Source organism: Salmo salar, chromosome ssa10 (assembly GCF_905237065.1).
Source record: "Salmo salar chromosome ssa10, Ssal_v3.1, whole genome shotgun sequence".
Classification (NCBI taxonomy): domain Eukaryota; kingdom Metazoa; phylum Chordata; class Actinopteri; order Salmoniformes; family Salmonidae; genus Salmo; species Salmo salar.
Window position 1 is genome coordinate 93,380,991 of NC_059451.1, and position 23,097 is coordinate 93,404,087.

Genomic DNA, 23,097 nt, shown 5'->3' on the forward strand with positions numbered 1-23,097 from the left:
CGTCCCTCTCTTCGCCCCAACCTGGGCTCGAACCAGGGACCCTTGCACACATCAACAACTGACACCCACAAAGCATCGTTACCCATCGCGTCACAAAAGCTGCGGACCTTGCAACGCAAGGGGAAACCCTACTTCAAGTCTCAGAGCGAGTGACGTCACTGATTGAAATGCTATTAGCGCGCACCACCGCTAACTAACTAGCCATTTCACATCGGTTACAACTGCATGATTCCAAATGTGTTATTTCATAGTTTTGATGTCTTCACTATTATTCTACAATGTAGAAAATAGACAAAATAAAGAAAAACACTTGAGTAGGTGTGTCCAAACTTCATGTCACTGTATGTCATGTTAATATACCTGGTAAAATAACTCTTAAGAGAACCCCATAACATGTTATTTTGTATTGTAGCGACCCTCCTTTTCATTTAGTGTAACTATTTACGAGTTTATGGTCATGTTTATGAGCTTTGTAGGATTTCATGGGATGTTTTGTCCTTGTGGTTGGTGGACAGGGTGGGGGTGGAGGGTCTGGGCAGGGGTTCATGCACCGCATGTTATAAGATCAGGCTTTTTCTTTGTACTCTCTCTTTTCTTATCCCGTCAGCACATTACTTGTCGCTGTTTCTTTAGGGTTTTGTTTGGCGTGGGCTATGGCCAGACAGTAGCATATGAGATTTCAGATTCAATAAACTGTTTTCATTCGAGAACTCCAGAACAGTTGTGGAGATTCGCTCATTTATGATTTATGGAGGTCATTGCTGTATTTTTCAGAATTCTGTTTTGTCTGTTTTATTTTTCCTGGTTTAGGATTTTTGTATGAATTTTGTACTCTCAATAATCACAATTATTCATAGAAAAACAACGGAAATGGATGTTGAGAGTCCATGTCAATGCTTAAATCACATCAGAAGACAATTTTTGAGGTCTGTAAAAAATACTAACACATTTTAGTGTAATTCCCCTTTTATTGCACATCTACCAAGAGATGAATGTGTCGGTCTACCGATTTGTTTGCTGGTAGGCCTGCTACTGCAGCACATGTCAGGGCAGAGTTTGCAAAACAATGGCCACCCAACTGATATATATAATCATGACATAGATCTGTCAGGTAAGCCTACTTTGCAGTTAACATTTAATTGACACGGTTTTTGGGAAAGTCTCGGTCTACCACCCACAAGAGGGTTATCATTAGCATCGCTAACTGGCTACATACGGAGTGATCGACAAGCGCGCTCACCAAACAGACTGTTTTATTTCTGGAAATTAATTAACAGATATTGTGTTACTTTTGGCGTTTTAAGCCAATAGTGGCTAACCACGTGTGGAAAAATATCAATATGGCTTTGATTCGATATTAGCCAGGAGCTGTATGTTTATGACGGTTTGCATGGAACACAATACAAAATGCTACAAGCCTTCCCTGTAGCTCAGTTGGTAGAGCATGGTGTTTGCAACGCCAGGGTTGTGGGTTCGATTCCCACGGTGGGCCAGCACAGGAAAACATTTTTTATGAAATTCTATGAAATGTATGCATTTGCTACTGTAAGTCGCTCTGGATAAGAGTGTCTGCTAAATGACAAATACGTTTATAAAATAAAAGTAAATAAATGTACTTTCATAATTGATTGGCGAGCTACTCATAGGTGGGCTGTGAGTTATTGGTAGCTTGTAATCTACCTGTTGGAGACCCCTGCTCCTGTTGGTGATGAAGTCCCTTCCATGTATTACAGGTTATAGACAGGTATAGTGCATGACACTCCATCCTCAATATGACAGTTTACCTCAACCCATGGGTCCAGCAGGCAGAGTTCAATAACTACAGGCAGATGTGAGATGCAGGAGGATGGCACTCTTCTCAAACCACTCTGTAGGTTACTGACCAATTCAAAGCTTCCTCCAGGAGAAAGCTTTGCTTCAGTCCTTAGCTACAGAGTAATATGAGTGCAATTGCTGAACTTACTGTATGAAGATATTCTAAATTAAGTGTTTCAATTGTAACAGTTCCATGTAGAATAAACCATACTCCACATAATACTGTAGAAGCAGTATTCTGTTATTATAACAATGTGTAAATATTACACTTTCCTTTTATCCACTATTGTAATTCACAGCCGATATAGAGACTGTACCTATCAGCATGTTGGTTAGCTGGGGCTACCTTGCCAAACGTCAGTCGTCATACCTCCTGTATGGTGTCCTGTATAAGATAGGAGTTCCCCAACATGCTTGAAGAATACACAGGGTCACCCTCCCCCTATTGATAGTACCAATTGATTAAAAATATTGACAACAGGCGATAAAAAGTAATACATTGTATAATCTTGTCTAATTTGAATGCTGAGTGCAAGGTATCTCCCAATTCACACATCAGTATCAACCTGTCTGTCAGTCAGCCGACTCCATCTGTAGAACAATGGTGAAGAGTTGATGAGTGGCACATGTATTGAAAGCATGATATTACTAAACACACTAAAAACTTTATTATTAATCACCTTTTGTTCCTTCTGAGGTGTTTGCCTATTGGCATGGCAGTGTAGATCAGCTCCAGGGCCCCTATTGTTACAGATACTGGTCATGAAGGAGCCTGACTTTAGCTCCTATATTTGACCCAGCTCCTATATCACAGAGTGCAGGAAAGAAAGACTGTCACTATACAGTCATGGAAGCCAAAAGTAAATACACGGTTAAACATAGCCAATCAGAGATCCTGATTCACAGTTAATTCACAAGGGACATGTAACCAGCATGGCACTGACTGGTTGGCATTACTCATTTGGGCCCAGGCGTAGTCAATTGGCACAGAGGAAGGGGACACCTCCTTACAATATACAGTGGTTCTTCCTTTAAAAGTTGTGGCATACTGCAGCACAGCTTGCGGGGTGCCATATAATTCTATGGCACGTTATTTAAGTGTCAGCCGTTGTTGCCAGAATGACGCAATTTACCACAATCTGCCACCATCTACCACAAACGGTCGCGGCATAAGCTCTAAACTTTAAAGGAACTACCACTGTACAAGACAGTGAAGACACACATATACACACAGCACTGATGACATTATCAATGGTGTTTAGGTGAATTTCAGGACAGAACCTATTTTCACCGTTGACCAGATCAAATGTGACCAACCTGATTCAAGTGTCCTCCATCATTCTGAAGTAGGGATGTGTCAAATGTAAAACTTTTAGCAATTTTTAAAAATAATTTAAACGTTTAAAGGATAAGAAAAAATCATGAAATTACGTGAATTCACAATTCAAATATGGTCCGGCGTATGACTGCTGGCAATGCAGTTCAATCTACCGTAGTCCTGGCTACCTACCAGACGGCACTCACCTTACTGCTGTCCTCTGCCCATTCAGCAACGATGGTAGTTAATGTATCTTTAGGTTTCCTGCTGTGTGCCTCTGCTGCATGTTCTCAGTTGTCAGTACATGGGACTTCATGTCCCCCTTCTCATTAATGTGATGGCTCATTGCAGTGATGTATGACAGCATGTCCATAGACGTCCAACAATCTGTTGTTAACGCCACATATGATGTTTGAGAGTTTGCGCTTTGTACTTGCAGAGCAATCGTTGTACAATTTCTCCATCTGTGCCGTCACAGTTTTTCGACATGGCATCTTGTAGATATGCCATTAAGACACTGAAGCCGACATCCTCTACCATATATTTGTAAACAAGTACCATCCTTCATTTATTTTTGCCTCAGAAAATACACTATAAAATGTTACGAGAACATGCATGTTGTTTTGTGTTAGCAGACGAAGCCCCCGAATGCTAGCTAGTTAGCTACCTAACTTGCAAATCTGGGTTAGTTATCAATAATCTTTGTCTGAGTTGAAATTAGTTGGTGAGCTAGCTAACATTAGCTAGCCAGTTCGAGTTGAAACATATTTTAAATGCGTTGGAAGTTTGCACCAACTTTATGGAAGCTCATTTTCACTCCTATTTGCCGAGCGAAATGTGCGTGCGTTGCACCCATATGCAGACTTGACAACATTGCCAATATCCACATGCCAGCTGGGGGCAGACCACAACGTGTTGTCTCTGGGCAATTGGGCATCATTGGCAAAAGTGAGCACGTAAGTAATTCATTCACAACCTTAAGTAGTTCATGGCGAACTCACTTACAAAACTATGTTTTGGACGAGAATTACTTTATGACCAAAATTATCATATTCACGCTTTATAGTCAATTTTGACACTAGAATAAATGTTTCTGACTTATATTGATGCCATATAGGCCATCTTTTAAAAGGAGACGTTGGTTTTTAGGGTCAGTTGCTCTTTAATAGGCACTTAAAAAAATACCTTTTGAGATGGGAAACATGTATTTTATGAAGTTGAACATGTGCTCTTTGTGACAGAATGTTAGAATCAGGTGAAATCAAAAGGTTTTATTGACCAAGTTACAATACTCAAAAGGCACCCAGTTGGTTGAACGACTCATGTAGCGAAGGCTTTCGTTAGTTCTGAACCCTGGGCCGTGACCCCAGATGCTCACACACAGCAAGGGTGTGGAAGTAGAGGTATTTTGGGCTTGTTTCTGGGAACACACAGGGGATCCCTGGCATAGCTGGATGTGGTGTGGACTACAGGCCTAAGCCTGGCCATGACAGAGGGTGTGTTACATCACTCAATAAATCTCCTGTCAGCACGTGACGTTCCCATGCAATATTATTTATTTACGTCACTAGTCTCTGGAACCAGCACTAATCCCCTTGAGAAAGAGTGTATGTGTGTGTGCGTGTGTGTGTGTGTGTGTGTGTGTGTGGTCTCACCATTGACTTTCTTGAACATGCAATATATACTGCTCATAAAAATAAAGGGAACACTTAAACAACACATCCTAGATCTGAATGAAAGAAATAATCTTATTAAATACTTTTTCTTTACATAGTTGAATGTGCTGACAAGAAAATCACACAAAAATAATCAATGGAAATCCAATTTATCAACCCATGGAGGTTTGGATTTGGAGTTACACTCAAAATTAAAGTGGAAAACCACACTACAGGCTGATCCAACTTTGATGTAATGTCCTTAAAACAAGTCAAAATGAGGCTCAGTAGTGTGTGTGGCCTCCACGTGCCTGTATGACCTCCCTACAACGCCTGGGCATGCTCCTGATGAGGTGGCGGATAGTCTCCTGAGGGATCTCCTCCCAGACCTGGACTAAAGCATCCGCCAACTCCTGGACAGTCTGTGGTGCAACGTGGCGTTGGTGGATGGAGCGAGACATGATGTCCCAGATGTGCTCAATTGGATTCAGGTCTGGGGAACGGGCGGGCCAGTCCATAGCATCAATGCCTTCCTCTTGCAGGAACTGCTGACACAATCCAGCCAGGTCTAGCATTGTTGAGGTCTAGCATTGTCTTGCATTAGGAGGAACTCAGGGCCAACCGCACAAGCATATGGTCTCACAAGGGGTCTGAGGATCTCATCTCGGTACCTAATGGCAGTCAGGCTACCTCTGGCGAGCACATGGAGGGCTGTGCGGCCCCCCAAAGAAATGCCACCCCACACCATGACTGACCCACCGCCAAACCGGTCATGCTGGAGGATGTTGCAGGCAGCAGAACGTTCTCCACGGCGTCTCCAGACTATCACGTCTGTCACATGTGCTCAGTGCGAACCTGCTTTCATCTGTGAAGAGCACAGGGCGCCGGTGGCGAATTTGCCAAACTTGGTGTTCTCTGGCAAATGCCAAACGTCCTGCACGGTGTTGGGCTGTAAGCACAACCCCCACCTGTGGACGTCGGGCCCTCATACCACCCTCATGGAGTCTGTTTCTGACCGTTTGAGCACACATGCACATTTGTGGCCTGGAGGAGGTCATTTTGCAGGGCTCTGGCAGTGCTCCTCCTTGCACAAAGGCGGAGGTAGCGGTCCTGCTGCTGGGTTGTTGCCCTCCTACGGCCTCCTCCACGTCTCCTGATGTACTGGCCTGTGTCCTGGTAGCACCTCCATGCTCTGGACACTACGCTGACAGACACAGCAAACCTTCTTGCCACAGCTCGCATTGATGTGCCATCCTGGATGAGCTGTACTACCTGAGCCACTTGTGTGGGTTGTAGACTCCGTCTCATGCTACCACTAAAGTGAAAGCACCGCCAGCATTCAAAAGTGACCAAAACATCAGCCAGGAAGCATTGGAACTGAGAAGTGGTCTGTGGTCACCACCTGCAGAACCACTCCTTTATTGGGGGTGTCTTGCTAATTGCCTATAATTTCCACCTGTTGTCTATTCCATTTGCACAACAGCATGTGAAATTTATTGTCAATCAGTGTTGCTTCCTAAGTGGACAGTTTGATTTCACAGAAGTGTGATTGACTTGGAGTTACATTGTGTTGTTTAAGTGTTCCCTTTATTTTTTTGAGCAGTATATATTCTCCAAGTAGTCATGAACTAAATATGTAGGTTTAAAAATATATACTTCTGTGTATTGATTTTAAGAAAGGCATTGATGTTTATGGTTAGGTACATTTGTGCAAAGGTTGTGCTTTTTTCAGCAATGCGCTTTTGTTACATCATCACCCGTTTGGCGAAGTTGAAGTAGGCAGTGATTCGATGATAAATTATCAGGCACCGCATTGATTATATGCAACGCAAGACAAGCTAGTTAATCTAGTAATATCAACAACCATGTGTAGTTAACTAGTGATTATGTGAAGATTGATTGTTTTTTATAAGATAAGTTTAATGCTAGCTAGCAACTTACCTTGGCTCCTTGCAGCCACAAGGCCCTTTTGACGTTGCACTCGTGTAACAGGTGGTCAGCCTGCCACGCAGTCTCCTCGTGGATTGCAATGTAATCGGCCATAATCGGCATCCAAAAAGGCCAATTACCGATTGTTATGAAAACTTGAAATCGGCCCTAATTAATTGGCCATGCCATGCCTGAATCGGTCGACCTCTAATTCAGAACAAAAAGTTAATTGCTTTGCGTGCTTTTTGCGGTATTACTTTAGTGCCTTGATGCAAACAGGATGCATGTTTTAGAATATTTATATTCTGTACCAGCTTACTTCTTTTCACTCTGTCAGTTAGGTTAGTATTGTGGAGTAACTACAATGTTGTTGATCCATCCTCAATTTTTCCTATCCCAGCCATTAAACTCTGTAATTGTTTTGTCACTATTGGCCTCATGGTGAAATCCCTGAGCGGTGTCGTTCCTCTCCGGAAACTGAGTTAGGAAGGATGCCTGTATCTTTGTAGTGACTGACTATATTGATACACCATCCAAAGTGTAATTAATAACTTCACCATGCTCAAAGGGATATTCAATGTCTGCTTCTTTTTTTTACCTGTCTACTAATAGATGCCCTTCTTTCCAAAGCATTGGAAACCTCCCTGGTCTTTGTGGTTGAATCTGTGTTTGAAATTCACTGTTTGACTGAGGGACCTTGCAGATAATTGTATGTGTGAGGTACAGAGATGAGGTAGTCATTAAAAAATCATGTTAAACACTATTATTGCGTGCAGAGTGAGTCCATGCAACTTATTATGTGACTTGTTAAGCACATTTTTACTACTGAATTTATTTAGGCTGGCCATAACAAAGAGGTTGAATACTTATTATTTCAGCTTTTAATGTTTCATTAATTTGTAAAAAAAATTAAATAATAATAATTCCACTTTGACATTTTGAGGTATTGTGTATAGTCCACTGACAAAACATCTCAATTTAATCAATTTTAAATGCAGGCTGTAAGACAACACAATTTGGAGCAAGTCAAGGGGTGTGAAGACTTTCTGAAGACACTCTATACATCTTTGAATATGTGCACTAATGTGAACATTTCAACATGTGTTTCTACGTATCCTATAAGTTGGGTGTGTGCAGTGTGCAGTGTGCAGTGTGCTATCTGTGCATGCGTAAGGAATATCCCCTTATCTCACACACATGTAGGGCTGGCACAATTACCATATAACTGTGTAAACAACGGATATTGATGAAGACCGTCATGAAAATAAAATAACCGTCATAACTGTTAAAAAAAAGATATACAGTATACAAAACATTAAGAACATTTCTGCTGGAACATGGACTCTACAACGTGATGAAACTTTGTTGCGCCTTGCTGGAACAAGCAAACAAGTCTTCCTAGGCAATGCCCCTGTCTCTGCAAATAACCACTACATTTTTTCAAACAAACAAACAAACAAATATATATTTATTTATTTTACTATTTGAACTGTTATTACGGTGGCCACGGTCATTTGGCTGACCAATGACTATCACCCAAATGTCATGAACATCACAGCCGAGTATCACATCCCCACACCGTCTCTGCAGAGGTACAGTAGTAGTCGCAATGCTGTGATCCTGTCTGCTCTACCAGTTCACTGCAAATGTTTTTTCCTCAACCGGCCCAAAATAAATGGTGCAAAAAGATCATGCTGCTGTGAAGAGAGATTTCATGTAAATAGCAATAAGATGTGATTTGTTTTCTGGAAAGGTAAGCTATTTTTATATGCTACCTGACAAGCGCTTGATACGCTTCAGATTAGCGGTGTTATGGAGGTGTCACGTCCTGACCAGCAGATGGAGCTAGTGTTTTAGTTTTGGTCAGGACGTGGCATGTTTGTGTTGGGTATGTTTGTATTGTTGATTGGGACTTCCAATTGAAGGCAGGTGTGTTGAGTTGCCTTTAATTGGAAGTCCTATATAGGTGTGTGTGTTTTTCTTTGGGGTTGTGGGTGGTTGTTTTGCACTGTGTTTTTAGCCTGCAAACTGTTGCTGCTGTCGTGTTATTGTTTTCCTGTGGATGCCTTACTTGTGTCTATTAAAGTATGAGTATTAACAGTCTCGCTGCGCCTTGGTCCATTTCTACAGAAGACAGCCATTACAGAACCACCCACCAACACAGGACCAAGCAGCGGAAGAAGGCTGGCGAGGTAAGGGAGACCGAGAGGCACCCCCAATAATTTTTTAGGGGGGGGCACAAGGGGAGTTTTGCGGGGCAAGAATGGAGCCCCAGGCCAGCTCCCCGCACTAACATGGAGGTGCGTGTTCTCAATCTGGTACGCCCAGTACCAGCACCACGCACCAGGCTTCAAGTGCGTGAACCCAGCCTCGCCAGTCAACAGTCACCAGAGCTGCCCGCCAGTCAACAGTCACCAGAGCTGCCCGCCAGTCAACAGTCACCAGAGCTGCCCGCCAGTCAACAGTCGTCAGAGCTGCCCGCCAGTCAACAGTCGTCAGAGCTGCCCGCCAGTCAACAGTCGTCAGATCTGCCCGCCAGTCAACAGTCGTCAGTGCTGCCCGCCAGTCAACAGTCACCAGAGCTGCCCGCCAGTCAACCATCACCAGAGCTGCCCGCCAGTCAACAGTCGCCAGAGCTGCCCGCCAGTCAACAGTCGCCAGAGCTGCCCGCCAGTCAACAGTCGTCAGAGCTGCCCGCCAGTCAACAGTCGTCAGAGCTGCCCGCCAGTCAACAGTCGCCAGAGAGGTCAGACTGCGCTGAACTGCCGGAGTGGCCAGACTGCGCTGAACTGCCAGAGTGGCCAGACTGCCCCGAGCTGCCGCAGTGGCCAGACTGCCCCGAGCTGCCGCAGTGGCCAGACTGTCCCGAGCTGCCGCAGTGGCCAGACTGCCCAGACTATCCCGAGTTGCCAGACTGTCCCGAGTTGCCAGACTGCCCCGACTGTCCCGAGTTGCCAGACTGCCCCGACTGTCCCGAGTTGCTAGACTGCCCCGACTGTCCCGAGTTGCCAGACTGCCCCGACTGTCCCGAGTTGCCAGACTGCCCCGACTGTCCCGAGATGCCAGAGTGGCCCGACTGCCTGGAACGGCCAGAGCCTGAGCCGCCTCCAGGATAGGTGGGTTGGGGAGGGAGGGTGTAGCACAGTGCCGTCGTTGACGGCAGCCACCCTCCCTTCCCTCCCTTATTGTTTAGGGTTACTGTTTATGGGTTTTGTTGGGGATTTTTTTGTTGTTGGTGTTTTTCTGTTGGTAGGTGCATTCCGGGGTCTGCACCTTAAGGGGGTACTGTCACGTCCTGACCAGCAGATGGAGCTAGTGTTTTAGTTTTGGTCAGGACGTGGCATGTTTGTGTTGGGTATGTTTGTATTGTTGATTGGGACTTCCAATTGAAGGCAGGTGTGTTGAGTTGCCTTTAATTGGAAGTCCTATATAGGTGTGTGTGTGTTTTTCTTTGGGGTTGTGGGTGGTTGTTTTGCACTGTGTTTTTAGCCTGCAAACTGTTGCTGCTGTCGTGTTATTGTTTTCCTGTGGATGCCTTACTTGAGTCTATTAAAGTATGAGTATTAACAGTCTCGCTGCGCCTTGGTCCATTTCTACAGAAGACAGCCGTTACAGGAGGTTTTCTTTGCTCGACGCTTAGGAATTCTAAAAGCAGATTAGTTTATGTGGTGGAATTTGAACCTGATGTAGAATATATTAAACACTGGTAGAATACATTAAACTACAGTAGGGTGATGTTAGGGTTCACTATGACTTCTAGTGTTTGTAACTGCATAATGCACTGCACTGACTGTACCAGTGTACATTGTCCATCATTGCTATCCACACATGGTTTCAATAGTTAAATTAAGATAGGTAATAACATTCCACTACAGTACACTTCACAGTTCCCCTGAGTGTTGTGTAACATTAACACATTTTGCTGCTTTTGTATCGCTGATGAATGCAGTTGAAAAATCTGTATTATGAAGGGTGAATGATTTTTCTTCCATTGTATTTGGAACTCCTATTGGAATAGAGCCATGTGCTGGCTTGGAATGAAGCCAACATGGTCTGTATTAAGCACTAACCACCTGTGTGTTGTTCCCTCAATGACAGAAGTAATAACTGTGTCTGAACTGACCACTAACCACTGTGTTGTTCTCTGTGTTGACAGAAGGAATGGCTGTGTCTGAACTGCCAGACCCAGAGGGCTCTCTCTGGACAACTGGGAGACCTGGGAAAGGTGGCCCAGCCCCAACCCATCAAGACCCAGGCCCAGCCCACACCACTCCCTGTAGTCGCAACCACCAAGACAGAGCCCCAGCCTTTCCCTAAAACACAGCCCCCATCCCAGGCTGTGCCTCTCACCTCAGTGCCCACTCTGCCTACACCAACACCTGCCCTTGCACAAAAGGAGCTGGAACCAAAGATGGAAGTCCCCAAGGCTGAAGCTCCCATGACAGTCGCCAAGGCTGAGGCTCCTGAGACAGAAGTCCGTAAGGCGGAGATCAGCAAGACAGAGGCACCAAAAATGGAGCCTTCTGTGGCAGAGTTTCCTAAGGCTGTGCTGCCTAAACCTGTACCACCTAAATCTGAACCACCCAAAACTGATGCTGCAGCAGTAGTGGCTCCAGTTGCCTCTGTCCTAGTGACTGAGGCCATGACTCCTCCTGCTCCTCTGTCCACCCCAGTGGCTACTGCTGTTGCAGTCACTCCAGCCACTGTGGAGGAGAAGCCAGAGGCTGAGGCTCAACCAACAGAGCTACCTAAACCAGCAGAGGAGAAGGTTGAGAAGCAACCAAAACAACAGGAACCGCTTTATGTTGATCCACAACCAGTCCAAACTGATATTATCAAGGAAGTGGCCACTCCATTGGTTGAAAAGGTGGATGATGCCCTTCCTGAACCTCAGCAGATACTCACTGAGAAGGAGACTGTGAAGGTACGTTTTTGTTTAACATATGAATCAATTTATTGTTGTTATCATAATTCCTATTCAAGATTGTGATCCCATACAAATATAGATCTCTGCCATAGTTGTTAACTGTTCACACACCTATAATTTGCTCCAGCCATAAACGAAATAGAAGTGTACAGTGCATTCGGAAAGTTTCAGACTTTTTTTCCCACATTGTGTTACGTTACAGCCTTTTTCTAAAATGGATTAAATACAATGTTTTCCTCATCAATCTACACACAATACCCCATAATGACAAAGCGAAAAACAGGTTTTTAGGAATGTTTAGAAATGTATTAAAATAAAAAAACAGAAATACCTTATTTACATAACTATTCAGACCCTTTGCCTTGAGACTCGAAATTGAGCTCAGGTGCATCCTGTTTCCATTGATCATCCTTGAGGTGTTTCTACAACTTGATTGGAGTCCACCTGTGGTAAATTCAATTGATTGGACATCATTTGGTGAGGCATACACCTGTCTATATATGGTCCCTTTGTTGACAGTGCATGTCAGAGCAAAAACTAAGTCACGAGGTTGAAGGAATTGTCCATAAAGCTCTGACACAGGATTATGTCGAGGCACAGATCTGTGGAAGGGTACCAAAAGATTTCTGCTGCATTGATGGTTCCCAAGAATACAGTGGCCTCCATCATTCTTAAATGGAAGAAGTTTGGAACCACCAAGACTCTTCCTACGGCTGGCCACCCAGACAAACTGAGCAATCGGGGGAGAAATGCCTTTGTAAGGGAGGTGACCAATAACCCGATGGTCACTCTGACAGGGTTCCTCTGTGGAGATGGAAGAACCTTCCAGAAGGACAACTATCTCTGCAGCACTCCTCCAATCAGGCCTTTATGGTAGAGAGGCCAGATGGAAGCCACTCCTCAGTAAAAAGCACATGACAGCCTGCTTGGAGTTTGCCAAAAGGCAAGATTGAACTCTTTAGCCTGAATGCCAAACGTAACGTCTGGAGGAAACCTGGCACCATCCCTACGGTGAAGGATGGCAGTAGCAGCATCATGCTGTGGGGAGGTTTTCAGCGGCAGGGACTGGGAGACTAGTCAGGATTGATGGAAAGATGAACGACACAAAGTACAGAGAGTTCCTTGATGAAAACCTGCTCCAGAGCGCTCAGGACCTCAGACTGGGGCAAAGGTTCACATTTTCAACAGGACAACGACCCTAGTACACAGCCAAGACAATGCAGGAATGGCTTCCGGACAAGGCTCTGAATGTCCTTGAGTAGCCCAGCTAGAGCCTGGACTTGAACCCGATCGAACATCTCTGGAGAGACCTGAAAATAGTTGTGCAGCGGTGCCAACCTGGCAGATCTTGAGATGATCTGCAGAGAAGAATGGGAGAAACTCCCCAAATGCAGGTGTGCCAAGGTTGTATGGTCATACCAAAAAATACTTCAGGTTGTAATCGCTGCGAAAGGTGCTTCAACAAAGTACTGAGTAAAGGGTCTGAATACTTATGTAAATGGTATTTTTCGGTTGATAAAATGTGTCACGATTGTCGTAAGGAGTGGACCAAAACGCAGCGGGAAAATGTATCCTCATCTTCTTTTTTTATTTGAAGAAGGAAAAACAAAATAAACACGTATACAAAAACAAACGACTCCAAACAGTCCCGTCAGGTGCAACAAACACTAAACCAGGAAATAACTACCGACAAACCCCCATTGAACAAACACCCCTATAAATAGGACCTTCAATCAGAGGCAACGAGAAGCAGCTGCCTCCAATTGAAGGTCAACCGAATAAACACCACATAGAAATAGACCAACTAGAAATAACATAGAAATTCACTAACATAGAACATAACACAAACAACCCCGAAACACCCTAAACAAACACCCCCTGCCACGCCCTGACCAAACTACAATAACAAACAGCCCCGTTACTGGTCAGGACGTGACAAAATGTTTTTTTGCTTTGAAATTATGGGGTATTGGGTGTAGATTGATGAGGGGAAACAACTATTGAATCAGGTTTAGAATAAGGCTGTAACGTAACAAAATGTGGAAAAAGTCAAAGGTTTGAATACTTTCCGAGTGCACCGTATAAGACATACACTACCGGTCAAAAGTTTTAGAACACCTACTCATTCAAGGGTTTTTCTTTATTTTTACTATTTTCTCTATTGTAGAATAATAGTGAAGACATCAAAACTATGAAAAAACACACATGGAATCATGTAATAACCAAAAAAGTGTTAAAGAAATATATTTTATATCTGAGATTCTTCAAATAGCCACCCTTTGCCTTGATGTCAGCTTTGCACACTTGGCATTCTCTCATCCAGCTTCATGAGGTAGTCACCTTGAATGCATTTCAATTAACAGGTGTGCCTTCTTAAAAGTTAATTTGTGGAATTTCTTTCCTTCTTAATGTGTTTGAGCCAATCAGTTGTTGTGACAAGGTGGGGGAGGGGGGAGGGGGGGATTACAGAAGATAGCCCTATTTGGTAAAAAGACCAAGTCCATATTATGGCAAGAACAGCTCAAGTAAGCAAAGAGAAACAGTAGTGCATCGTTACTTTAAGACATGAAGGTCAGTCAATGCGACAACATTTCAAGAACTTCAAATGTTTCTTCAAGTACAGTTGCAAAAACCATCACGCGCTATGATGAAACTGGCTCTCATGATGACCGCCACAGGAATGGAAGACCCAGAGGGTCTGCAGAGGATAAGTTCATTAGAGTTACCAGCCTCAGAAGTTGTAGCCCAAATAAATGCTTCACAAAGTTCAGGTAACAGACACATCTCAACATCAACTGTTCAGAGGAGACTGTGTGAATCAGGCGTTCGTGTTCGAATTGCTGTACAGAAAACACTACTAACGGACAAAGAGAAGAGACTTTGGAACATGGGCAGTGGACATTAGACCAGTGGAAATTTGTCCTTTGGTCTGATGAGTCCAAATTGGAGATTTTTGGTTCGAACCGGCGTGTCTTTGTGAAACATGGTGTGGGTGAACGGATGATCTCCGCATGTGATTTCCCACCGTAAAGCATGGAGGAGGAGGGGTTATGATGTGGGGGTGCTTTGCTGGTGACAGTGTCTGTGATTTATTTAGAATTCAAGACACCAACCAGCATGGCTACTACAGCATTCTGCAGCGATACACCATCCCATCTGGTTTGGACTTAGTAGGACTATCATTTATTTTCAACAAGACAATGACCAAACACACCTCCAGGCTGTGTAAGGGCTATTTTACCAAGAAGGAGAGTGATGGAGTGCTATATCAGATGACCTGGCCTCCACAGTATCGACCTTTTCCAAATTGAGATGTTTTGGGAATAGTCGGACCACAGAGTGAAGGAAAAGCAGCCAACAAGTGCTCAGCACATGTGGGAACTCCTTCAAGACTGCAAGCTGTCATCAAGGCAAAGAGTGGCTATTTGAAGAATCTCAAATTTAAAATATATTTTTATTGGTTTAACACTTATTTAGTTACTACATGATTCCATATGTGTTATTTCATGGTTTTTATATCTTCACTATTATTCTACAATGTAGAAAATAGTCAAAATAAAGAAAAACCCTTAAATTAGTAGGTGTTCTAAAACTTTGGACCGATAGTGTATGTTTTGATTTATCTATGCATAGGACAAGCACATTTTCATCTGATGCTTTTTTATTTTCAGGAGAAGGAGAAAGAGCCAACTGCAGCCTCCCTCCTAGCAGACCAGGTAGTAGCTGAGGTACCATCCAGCCCAGACAGTTCATTTGAGGCTGACATCAAGCCTGAGGACTATAGTGACAAGTCCCAGGATGGACCAGACATATTTCCCATCTCACAGGGCTCCTACACCTCCGAGGGGGAGCTGAATGAGTTGCAGACAGTCAGAGATGTCCCTATCATGGACACAACCCCTGACACAGCCATGCCTGCCAAGGAGGAGGGGAATGGGGCAAAGAGGCTTCTGAGTTATGTGCCGATGGAGGAGAGCAGTGGGAGTGAACCCTCTCCGTCGCCCAAGCTCCAGAGACGGAGGTTAAGTGCGATAGCGGTCAGCACGGCAGCCTCATCCAGCAGCGAGGACTACAAAGATGACAGCCCTACAGACAGCCCTCCAGACAGCCCAGACTCATTTGTGAATGAGGAGGAGTTAATACGCAGGCAGATCATGGGGATGATGGGAGAGGAGGAGATGTCTCTCTCAGAGGAGGAGGAAAAAGAAGAGAAAGAGAGCCGAGTGGAGGAGACCATGGATGCTGTGGTGGATAACACATCATGTAAAGACAAGCCTCTGTTAAAAAAAGGCAGTATAGATGATGAAGACAGCCCAGCCAGGATACCTTCTCTCCCAGGGTCTGAGCGTAAATCTATTGTAGAGAGTGCTGAACTCACTGAGCAAATCACTGTGTATAAGAAAGCCATGCCCATGACGCCGCAGAGAACGAAGAGCATGGACGATGGGGTTTTAGAGGTGGAGAGCATCACAGATTCTCTGGAGGACAGGTCCAAAGGTGAGGGGTCATCCAGCGTCCAAGTGTCCAGCTTCACCCCTGGAACCTCCCCCACCTCAGCCTCTTCTCTGGAGGAGGACAGCGACAGCAGCCCCAGCCACAAGAGGAGTGGGGAGGGGAAACAGCCCCGCAAGGCCAAGCACAGGCATACCCGGCCAGCCATTCCCCACCATCGAGGACTCGTCAGAGGAGGAGGAGCTCAGGGAGGAGGAGGATCACCTCAGGGAGCAGGAGAAACAGAAGGATTTGGACCAGCAGCAGGGGAAGAGGATCTCCAAGAAGTCCAAAAGGGATAAAGATGATCTCCGAGCTCAGAGGAGAAGGGATCTCCCTCTAACCTCACCCTGTAACCTATCTTCCATTGAAGACGCCTCTCCCACTGAGGAGGCAAGGCAGGCTAGGGAGATGGAAGCGCTTCACAGGACATCAGTCTCTGACTATTTTCCTAGCATGGAGTCTGATTCAGACGCCTTTCACACAGAGACCAGGATAGTTGTCCCTAAAGGACAGAAGTTCAGTACTGCAAAGCCACTAAAGAGTGCAGAGGATGAATATGAGGAGATGCTTCAGATAGCTAGATCTCCTAAAGGAGAGACAGAGCCATTCCCTGAGATAGAGCTACTTTACGAAGGCATGGCCATAGAGGACTACCTCTACGAATCTCTAGTGGAGGAGCCTGAAGCTAAACATACTTCAGTCCCACCGGAGCAGCCCAGTAAAGACCCCGCTAAAGAGCCAGGGAAGAAAGGTTTGAGGTCTCCTGAAGAGGTGTATGAGGAGATGATGCTGAAGAAGAAGGAACTGATGTTGATAGAGCAGGAGTTTCAGAAGGTTCAGTCAGCTATCAACACTCCTAATCCTGAGATACACGTTACTGCACCATCCTCTGCTGCAGCTGAGAGCTGCAGTGTTGGTGAGGCCGAGGGAGAGAAGCCTATGTTAGATGCTGGTTCTACCTACGTTAAGAGGAAGAAACGTCCTGCTCCACCACGGCCCTCTGAACCTCCTAAACGGCCTGAGGTAGACGTTGCCAAGCCAACAGTTCCTCAGGATATGACTGTGAGGAGGGCTCTTTTCCCTATACCGGACTTGAAGATCACCCAGTGTTCCTCTGGAGAGGATGAGACGGACGATAGTATAGTAGAGGAGTATGGAGTGGGAGTGTCCTCTGATATTACCCCTAGTTATGAGTCTGAGACTAAAAAAGAGCAAGAGTCCACTTCAGTTTCAGAGCATGCACCAACAACAGAGGTAGCTGACATTGACCCCATCACTGTGGTGTGTGAGGTTTCCCCAGCTAAAGCTACTCCAGCTCCTGTCTTTGCCCCTGAGACAGTTCTAGCCCCCAGTACGACCACCACACCTTCACAGGTCTCTCCAGTATCACCTCCCACCTCACCATCGACTCCAGACTCAAGTCTAGCCTCCAACGCTACGTCCTCCTCCTCTTTCCAAGCTCGAAGTCCTTTCTCTTCCGACTCTACTGCAGTGTCTACTCCGACACCAGACCTGGCCAAAGCAGCAGTTCCCTTTGCAGCTCAGCCGCCTATTGATATCTCCCCTCCTTCTATCGCTCCCATTATGGCTGTTTCTCCAACCACAGTTTTGGTCACAATACAAGATGTGGTGACAGATCCAACCCAAGCACCAACACCAGCTACAACTACAGCCGATGCTACAGCTTCTCCAGCCCAAGCCCCAGCCCCTGCCTCAACTCCTGTCTCAGCACCTGCCTCAGTGGTGGTACAGATACCTGATCCATCTGCAGTCCAAATGCCAGACCTGGTTAGATCTCCATCCCAGATGGCTGCTCAGGTTCTACCTTCTGTGCAGGTCAGAGCACAAGCTCCAATACCAAGCCCAGTACATTCTCAAGCACAATCTCCAGTCCCAGCTGCTCCCAGTGCTGTGCCAACTCCAGTCTCTGCTCCAACTCCTGCCCCAGCTCCAGTTGTAGTCCAAATGCCAGACCTGGTTACCATCACCTCTCCAGTTTCACCCCAAGCCCCACTACCTGTGTCAGCCCCAGCTCCTACCCAGGCTACAGTGGTGCATTCAGTCCCTGTCCCGGCTGCTGCTCCAACCCCAGTAGTAGTCCCAGCTGCACGGACACCCCGAATCCAGAGACAAGCCTCCACCAAAAAAGCCCCACCTCCTCCTCCACCTCGCTCTATGTCAGTCTCCCTGCCCCAGACCTCAGCAGAGCCTACCTCAATCAGGGCTGTCCAACATGTCTCCCCGACCATGACCACCGCTATAGCCATTGGAGCAGGTCTGCCTAGCCAGCCCATACAGTCTGTGGTGGTGGATATACAGCCGCAGGTGGAGCAGGTCAGGCCAAAGGGTGGTGCTGACCCTCAGGTCATGATGACCCCAACCAGACAGGGGCATGTGGTCATCATAGTTCCTAATGTGGAGAACATGTCGGTGCTCAGCCAGTCTACCCAAGACCTTGTGGCATACTCAGTGGCAATAACTACCACTTCTACTGTTGATAAAGGCAGTAGTCTGATGGCAGCAGGGCCTGTGGTTGTGAGTGTTGCTCCTTTCCCTACTGCTCCCTCTGTTCCTGCTATACCTAGCTCAGACACATGTATACCTGTGGCAGATACACCACCACCTCCTCCTCCTCCCACTCCTCCACCACCTCCTGCCACCTTACCCAAGCCATCGGTTTATCCCAAAAAAGCCTTCTGTTTCCACCCCACCTTCAGTCCCAACCACAGTACCAGTCTCAACTGCTGTGACAATGGCACAGGCAACTGTAACAACCACAGGCCCCAGTCCAGTACACAAGACATCTGCACCCCCTCCAGTCCCTCCCAAGCCGGTGTCCATCCCTGCAGGGCTGGTGTTCAGCCACCGTCCAGGGGAAAGCATCAAACCTCCAGTGGTTCCCACCGCTAGCCACACACTTCCCAGGACCAGAGAAGTGGTACCAAACGCCAGCATAGCACAGCCATTCACAGCCACAACACTGCCCAGGACCAGAGAACCTCCCAATGCCCTGTATCTGAGTCTGACCACCCCAGTGGAGCCCAAGATGAGTGCTGCCTCGCCCAGGTCCCCTCTGTCTCCGAGGTATGCCAATTGTCTGGAAACGTATGTGGTGATAACGCTTCCCTCAGAGCCTGGCACACCCACAGAGGGCATCACTGTCCAAGCCCCCATCAGGAGAGGATCCATCCCCTCCACTATGCAGACATGCCCAAGGGATAGGACTACACCTTCAGAACAACAGTCACCCATTACGGCCTTCTCAGCCCAGGCCACTGTCAGGAGAGCGTCAGTTCCCTCATTGAGGCAGCTGCCACCACCAACAGCAGCAATAGTACCAGTCGAAGTAGCAGCACCCCTAGAGGGAGTCACTGCAACAGCAAGGCGGCCTTCCATGCCATCAGCTATGCAGCCTCCACACGGTGTGGCTGAGGTGGTGACCATTTCAGCAGGGTCGGAGATGCCTATTCAGGTACACAGTGTCAGAGCTCCAATAAAGAAACCGTATATACCTCCAACATCCCAGCCACAACAGAACGTGTCTGAAGTTACGACAATGCCATCAGAGCCACAGGTCCCTGTAGAAGTGTCTGCAGCTCAAGCTTTTGGTAGAAGGGCATCAATACCTGATGTACCTCAGCAGCCACAATATGTGACTGAAGTAATGGAATTACCAGCAGAGCAGGTCATACCTGCAGATGTAGTTTCAACTGAGGCCATGCCTGGAAGAGCATCAATACCATCAGAAATGCAACAACCACAAACCATGGGAGAGTTATTAGCAATGCCCTTAGAAGCTATGCCCCCAACCATCCATCAGTCAGCATCACTGACAGAAGTGGTTTCAACTGAGGCTATCTCTAGAAGAACATCAATACCATCAGAAATGCGGCAACCACAAACCATGGCTGAGGTAATGCCATTGCAGCAGGAGATACCTACCGAAGCAATCGCCAGCCAAGTCCATGTAGAAGCTACACCCTCAACCATGCATCAGTCACCATCACTGACAGAAGTGGTTTCAACTGAGGCCATCTCTAGAAGAGTGACAATACCATCAACAATGGAGCAACCACAAACCATGGCAGAGATAGCAGCAATGCCCTTACTGCAGGAGATACCTACTGAAGCTATTGCCAGCCAAGTCCATATAGAAGATACACCCTCAACCATGCATCAGTCACCATCACTGATAGAAGTGGTTTCAACTGAGGCCATCTCTAGAAGAACATCAATACCATCAGAAATGCAGCAACCACAAACCATGGCTGAGGTAATGCCCTTACAGCAGGATATACCTACCGAAGCAATCGCCAGCCAAGTCCATGTAGAAGCTACACTCTCAACCATGCATCAGTCACCATCACTGATAGAAGTGGTTTCAACTGAGGCCATCTCTAGAAGAGTGACAATACCATCAACAATGCAGCAGCCAAAACCCATGGCAGAGGTAGCAACAATGCCCTTACAGCAGGAGATACATATCGAAGCTATCACCAGCCAAGTCCATATAGAAGCTTCACCCTCAACCATCCACCAGTCACCATCACTGATAGAGGTGGTTTCAACTGAGGCCATCTCTAGAAGAACATCAATACCATCAGAAATGCAGCAACCACAAACCATGGCTGAGGTAATGCCCTTACAGCCGGATATACCTACCGAAGCAATCGCCAGCCAAGTCCATGTAGAAGCTACACTCTCAACCATGCATCAGTCACCATCACTGATAGAAGTGGTTTCAACTGAGGCCATCTATAGCCTCGCATCAAAACCATCATCAATGCAGCAGCCACAAACCATGGCAGAGGCAGCAGCAATGCCTTTACAGCAGGAGATACCATCAATACCATCAGCTGCACCGCAACCACAAGCATTGGCCGAAGTGATGACTTTGCCTTCAGAGTATGAAATGCCTACGGAAGTTAGAACAACTGAGGCCACTACCACTAGAAGGACATCCATATACTCTGTAGCACAACAACCATACACAGTTGCTGAAGTAACGGCTTACCCATCAGAATATGAAACACCCATCCAGGTGGTTACAACTGAGGCTATTTCCACTACAAGAAGAGCGTCTATAACCATGCAGCAACCCCTTAGTATGGCCCAGGTTATCACAATGCCTGCAGAGCCAAACGTAGAGGCATATGCTGCCCAAGTCCCATACAGGAGAGGATCCATCCCCTCAGCAGTGCAACCACCACAGGCAGTACCAGAAGTGCTGACTTATTCATCAGCGCATGAGACCCCCCTGGAATTCATTACAACTGAAGCCTACACCAGGAGAATGTCAGTTCCATCTATCCAGGAGGTTCCCGAGACCGTCCCGGTGGCTCCAGTCACCATCACCAGGAAATTCCACCATGAGTCAATTGAGAGCCAGGAGATCTATGGGCCTGAGAAGGTGGTGAACAGCCTGAGCCACATGTACTCCTCATCTATCTCCACCTCAGCCCAGCCCCGGAGAGCCTGCCCAGCCTGGTCACTCAGGTGGTCACCACCGAGGTTCAGAGAACCACTGTGTCTTTGGTCCATGAGAGGCTGCCCCAGGTACCTGCATCCAATGGAGTGGCCATCACCATCCAGCCAGACTTGGTTAAAGTCCAGCACTCTCCCAAACAGAACGGGAAGATCTACTCCGGTGATGCCATTGACCTCCGCACCATTAAGGTTGGCGTGAAGATGACCGATTCAGGGATGGACTTGACGTCTCAGGAATCAAGTCGCCATTACATCTGTAGCGACTCTAGTGGCCGACATACAGCAGTGCAGCCAGAGATAGTGAACTTGAGTGCTGAGATCATCCCTTCCACTACGCTGTCTGTTGTCACTGATAGCATCACTATCGTCACCTGTTCAGACACCATTGAGTCCTACATCAGCGAGCCAGCAGAAATACCTTTAGATCTGCAGCGTTATGTTGCCTCCATGCCTCTCCCTCTCACCACATACAAACCATTCCAGCCTCTGGCACAGATAGTGTACAGGCGGGTGGACTCTCCGCCTATCATCAACACAGTGTTAGCCACAGACACAGAGACACCAATCAACCTGTCTTATGGAGCCTCCATGGTAAATAGCAGACTTCCAGTGACCATGGCCCCCGCTATCACCAACGTGGGGGACATGCTCTCAGAGCCAGCAGGGGCTGTGGATCTGTCCACCTCTAGACCCCTCAGGGCCATGGTGGCTCTGTCTGGCAAGAGCCCTGGTGTGGTGACCACAGTCATAGAGGATGATGGGACACCCATAGATCTGACAGCTGGCAGGAATGTGTGCTGTGATGTCATCTACAAGCTACCCTTCACAGGGGAGCTGTAGGACCCAGCCGCCGGTTAATACCCAGCCTGACAACCGCTTCGGCTACAGAGACGACCACTACCAGTATGATCATGCTGGGGTTTATGGCATCAAGGGCCTGAACGGCAAGGCCATGTCTGAGACCAACCTGGCTGATGCAGGACTGTTCCTCTATGATGGAAACACCAGATATAACTATAACGGAGCCTCGGACAGTGCAATAGACCTGACATCTGCTAATATGTCCGCAGGTTGGTATGGTAGAAATATAGCATGTTTGCTAGGTTTTGGATTCTTTTCAACTTTTTTACCTGCTTGAAATTTATTTCTGAATGGTAACCTATTTCTCTGGGCATTGTTTTACATCAGTTATCATTATGTTAATTTTCTAGTGTGATTAAAATGTGCATTTACAGTACTTTTGCATGATTTGTGAAACTATCTTGATTTTAATTAATGTCCTGTTTCTTTTGTCTTTTCTTTCTTTTACACAGATGCATGCGTATGCCTGCGTGTTCTCCCACAATATTTTGGCTTTGCATCATGCTAGCTGGACAGACTGAATATACTTGCATGCTTAGTGTTATGATCTCCCCAAATCAAATCGGCATGGCCTCATTTTGTACAGAAAGTTATGATGTTGTAATCATTGA

At 46.4% G+C, this 23,097-nt stretch overlaps 1 protein-coding gene across 1 annotated transcript in view; it reads left to right on the plus strand.

The window, feature by feature from the left end:
* LOC123724558 (protein piccolo-like) overlaps positions 1-16,437 on the plus strand; it is a 61,272-nt gene extending 44,835 nt beyond the window's left edge. The window contains exons 6-7 of the mRNA XM_045688730.1: positions 10,874-11,641; positions 15,316-16,437. Of these exons, the coding sequence (XP_045544686.1) occupies positions 10,874-11,641; positions 15,316-16,437 (1,890 nt within the window). The remainder of the gene's footprint in view (positions 1-10,873; positions 11,642-15,315) is intronic.
* Positions 16,438-23,097: the final 6,660 nt, after the last annotated feature.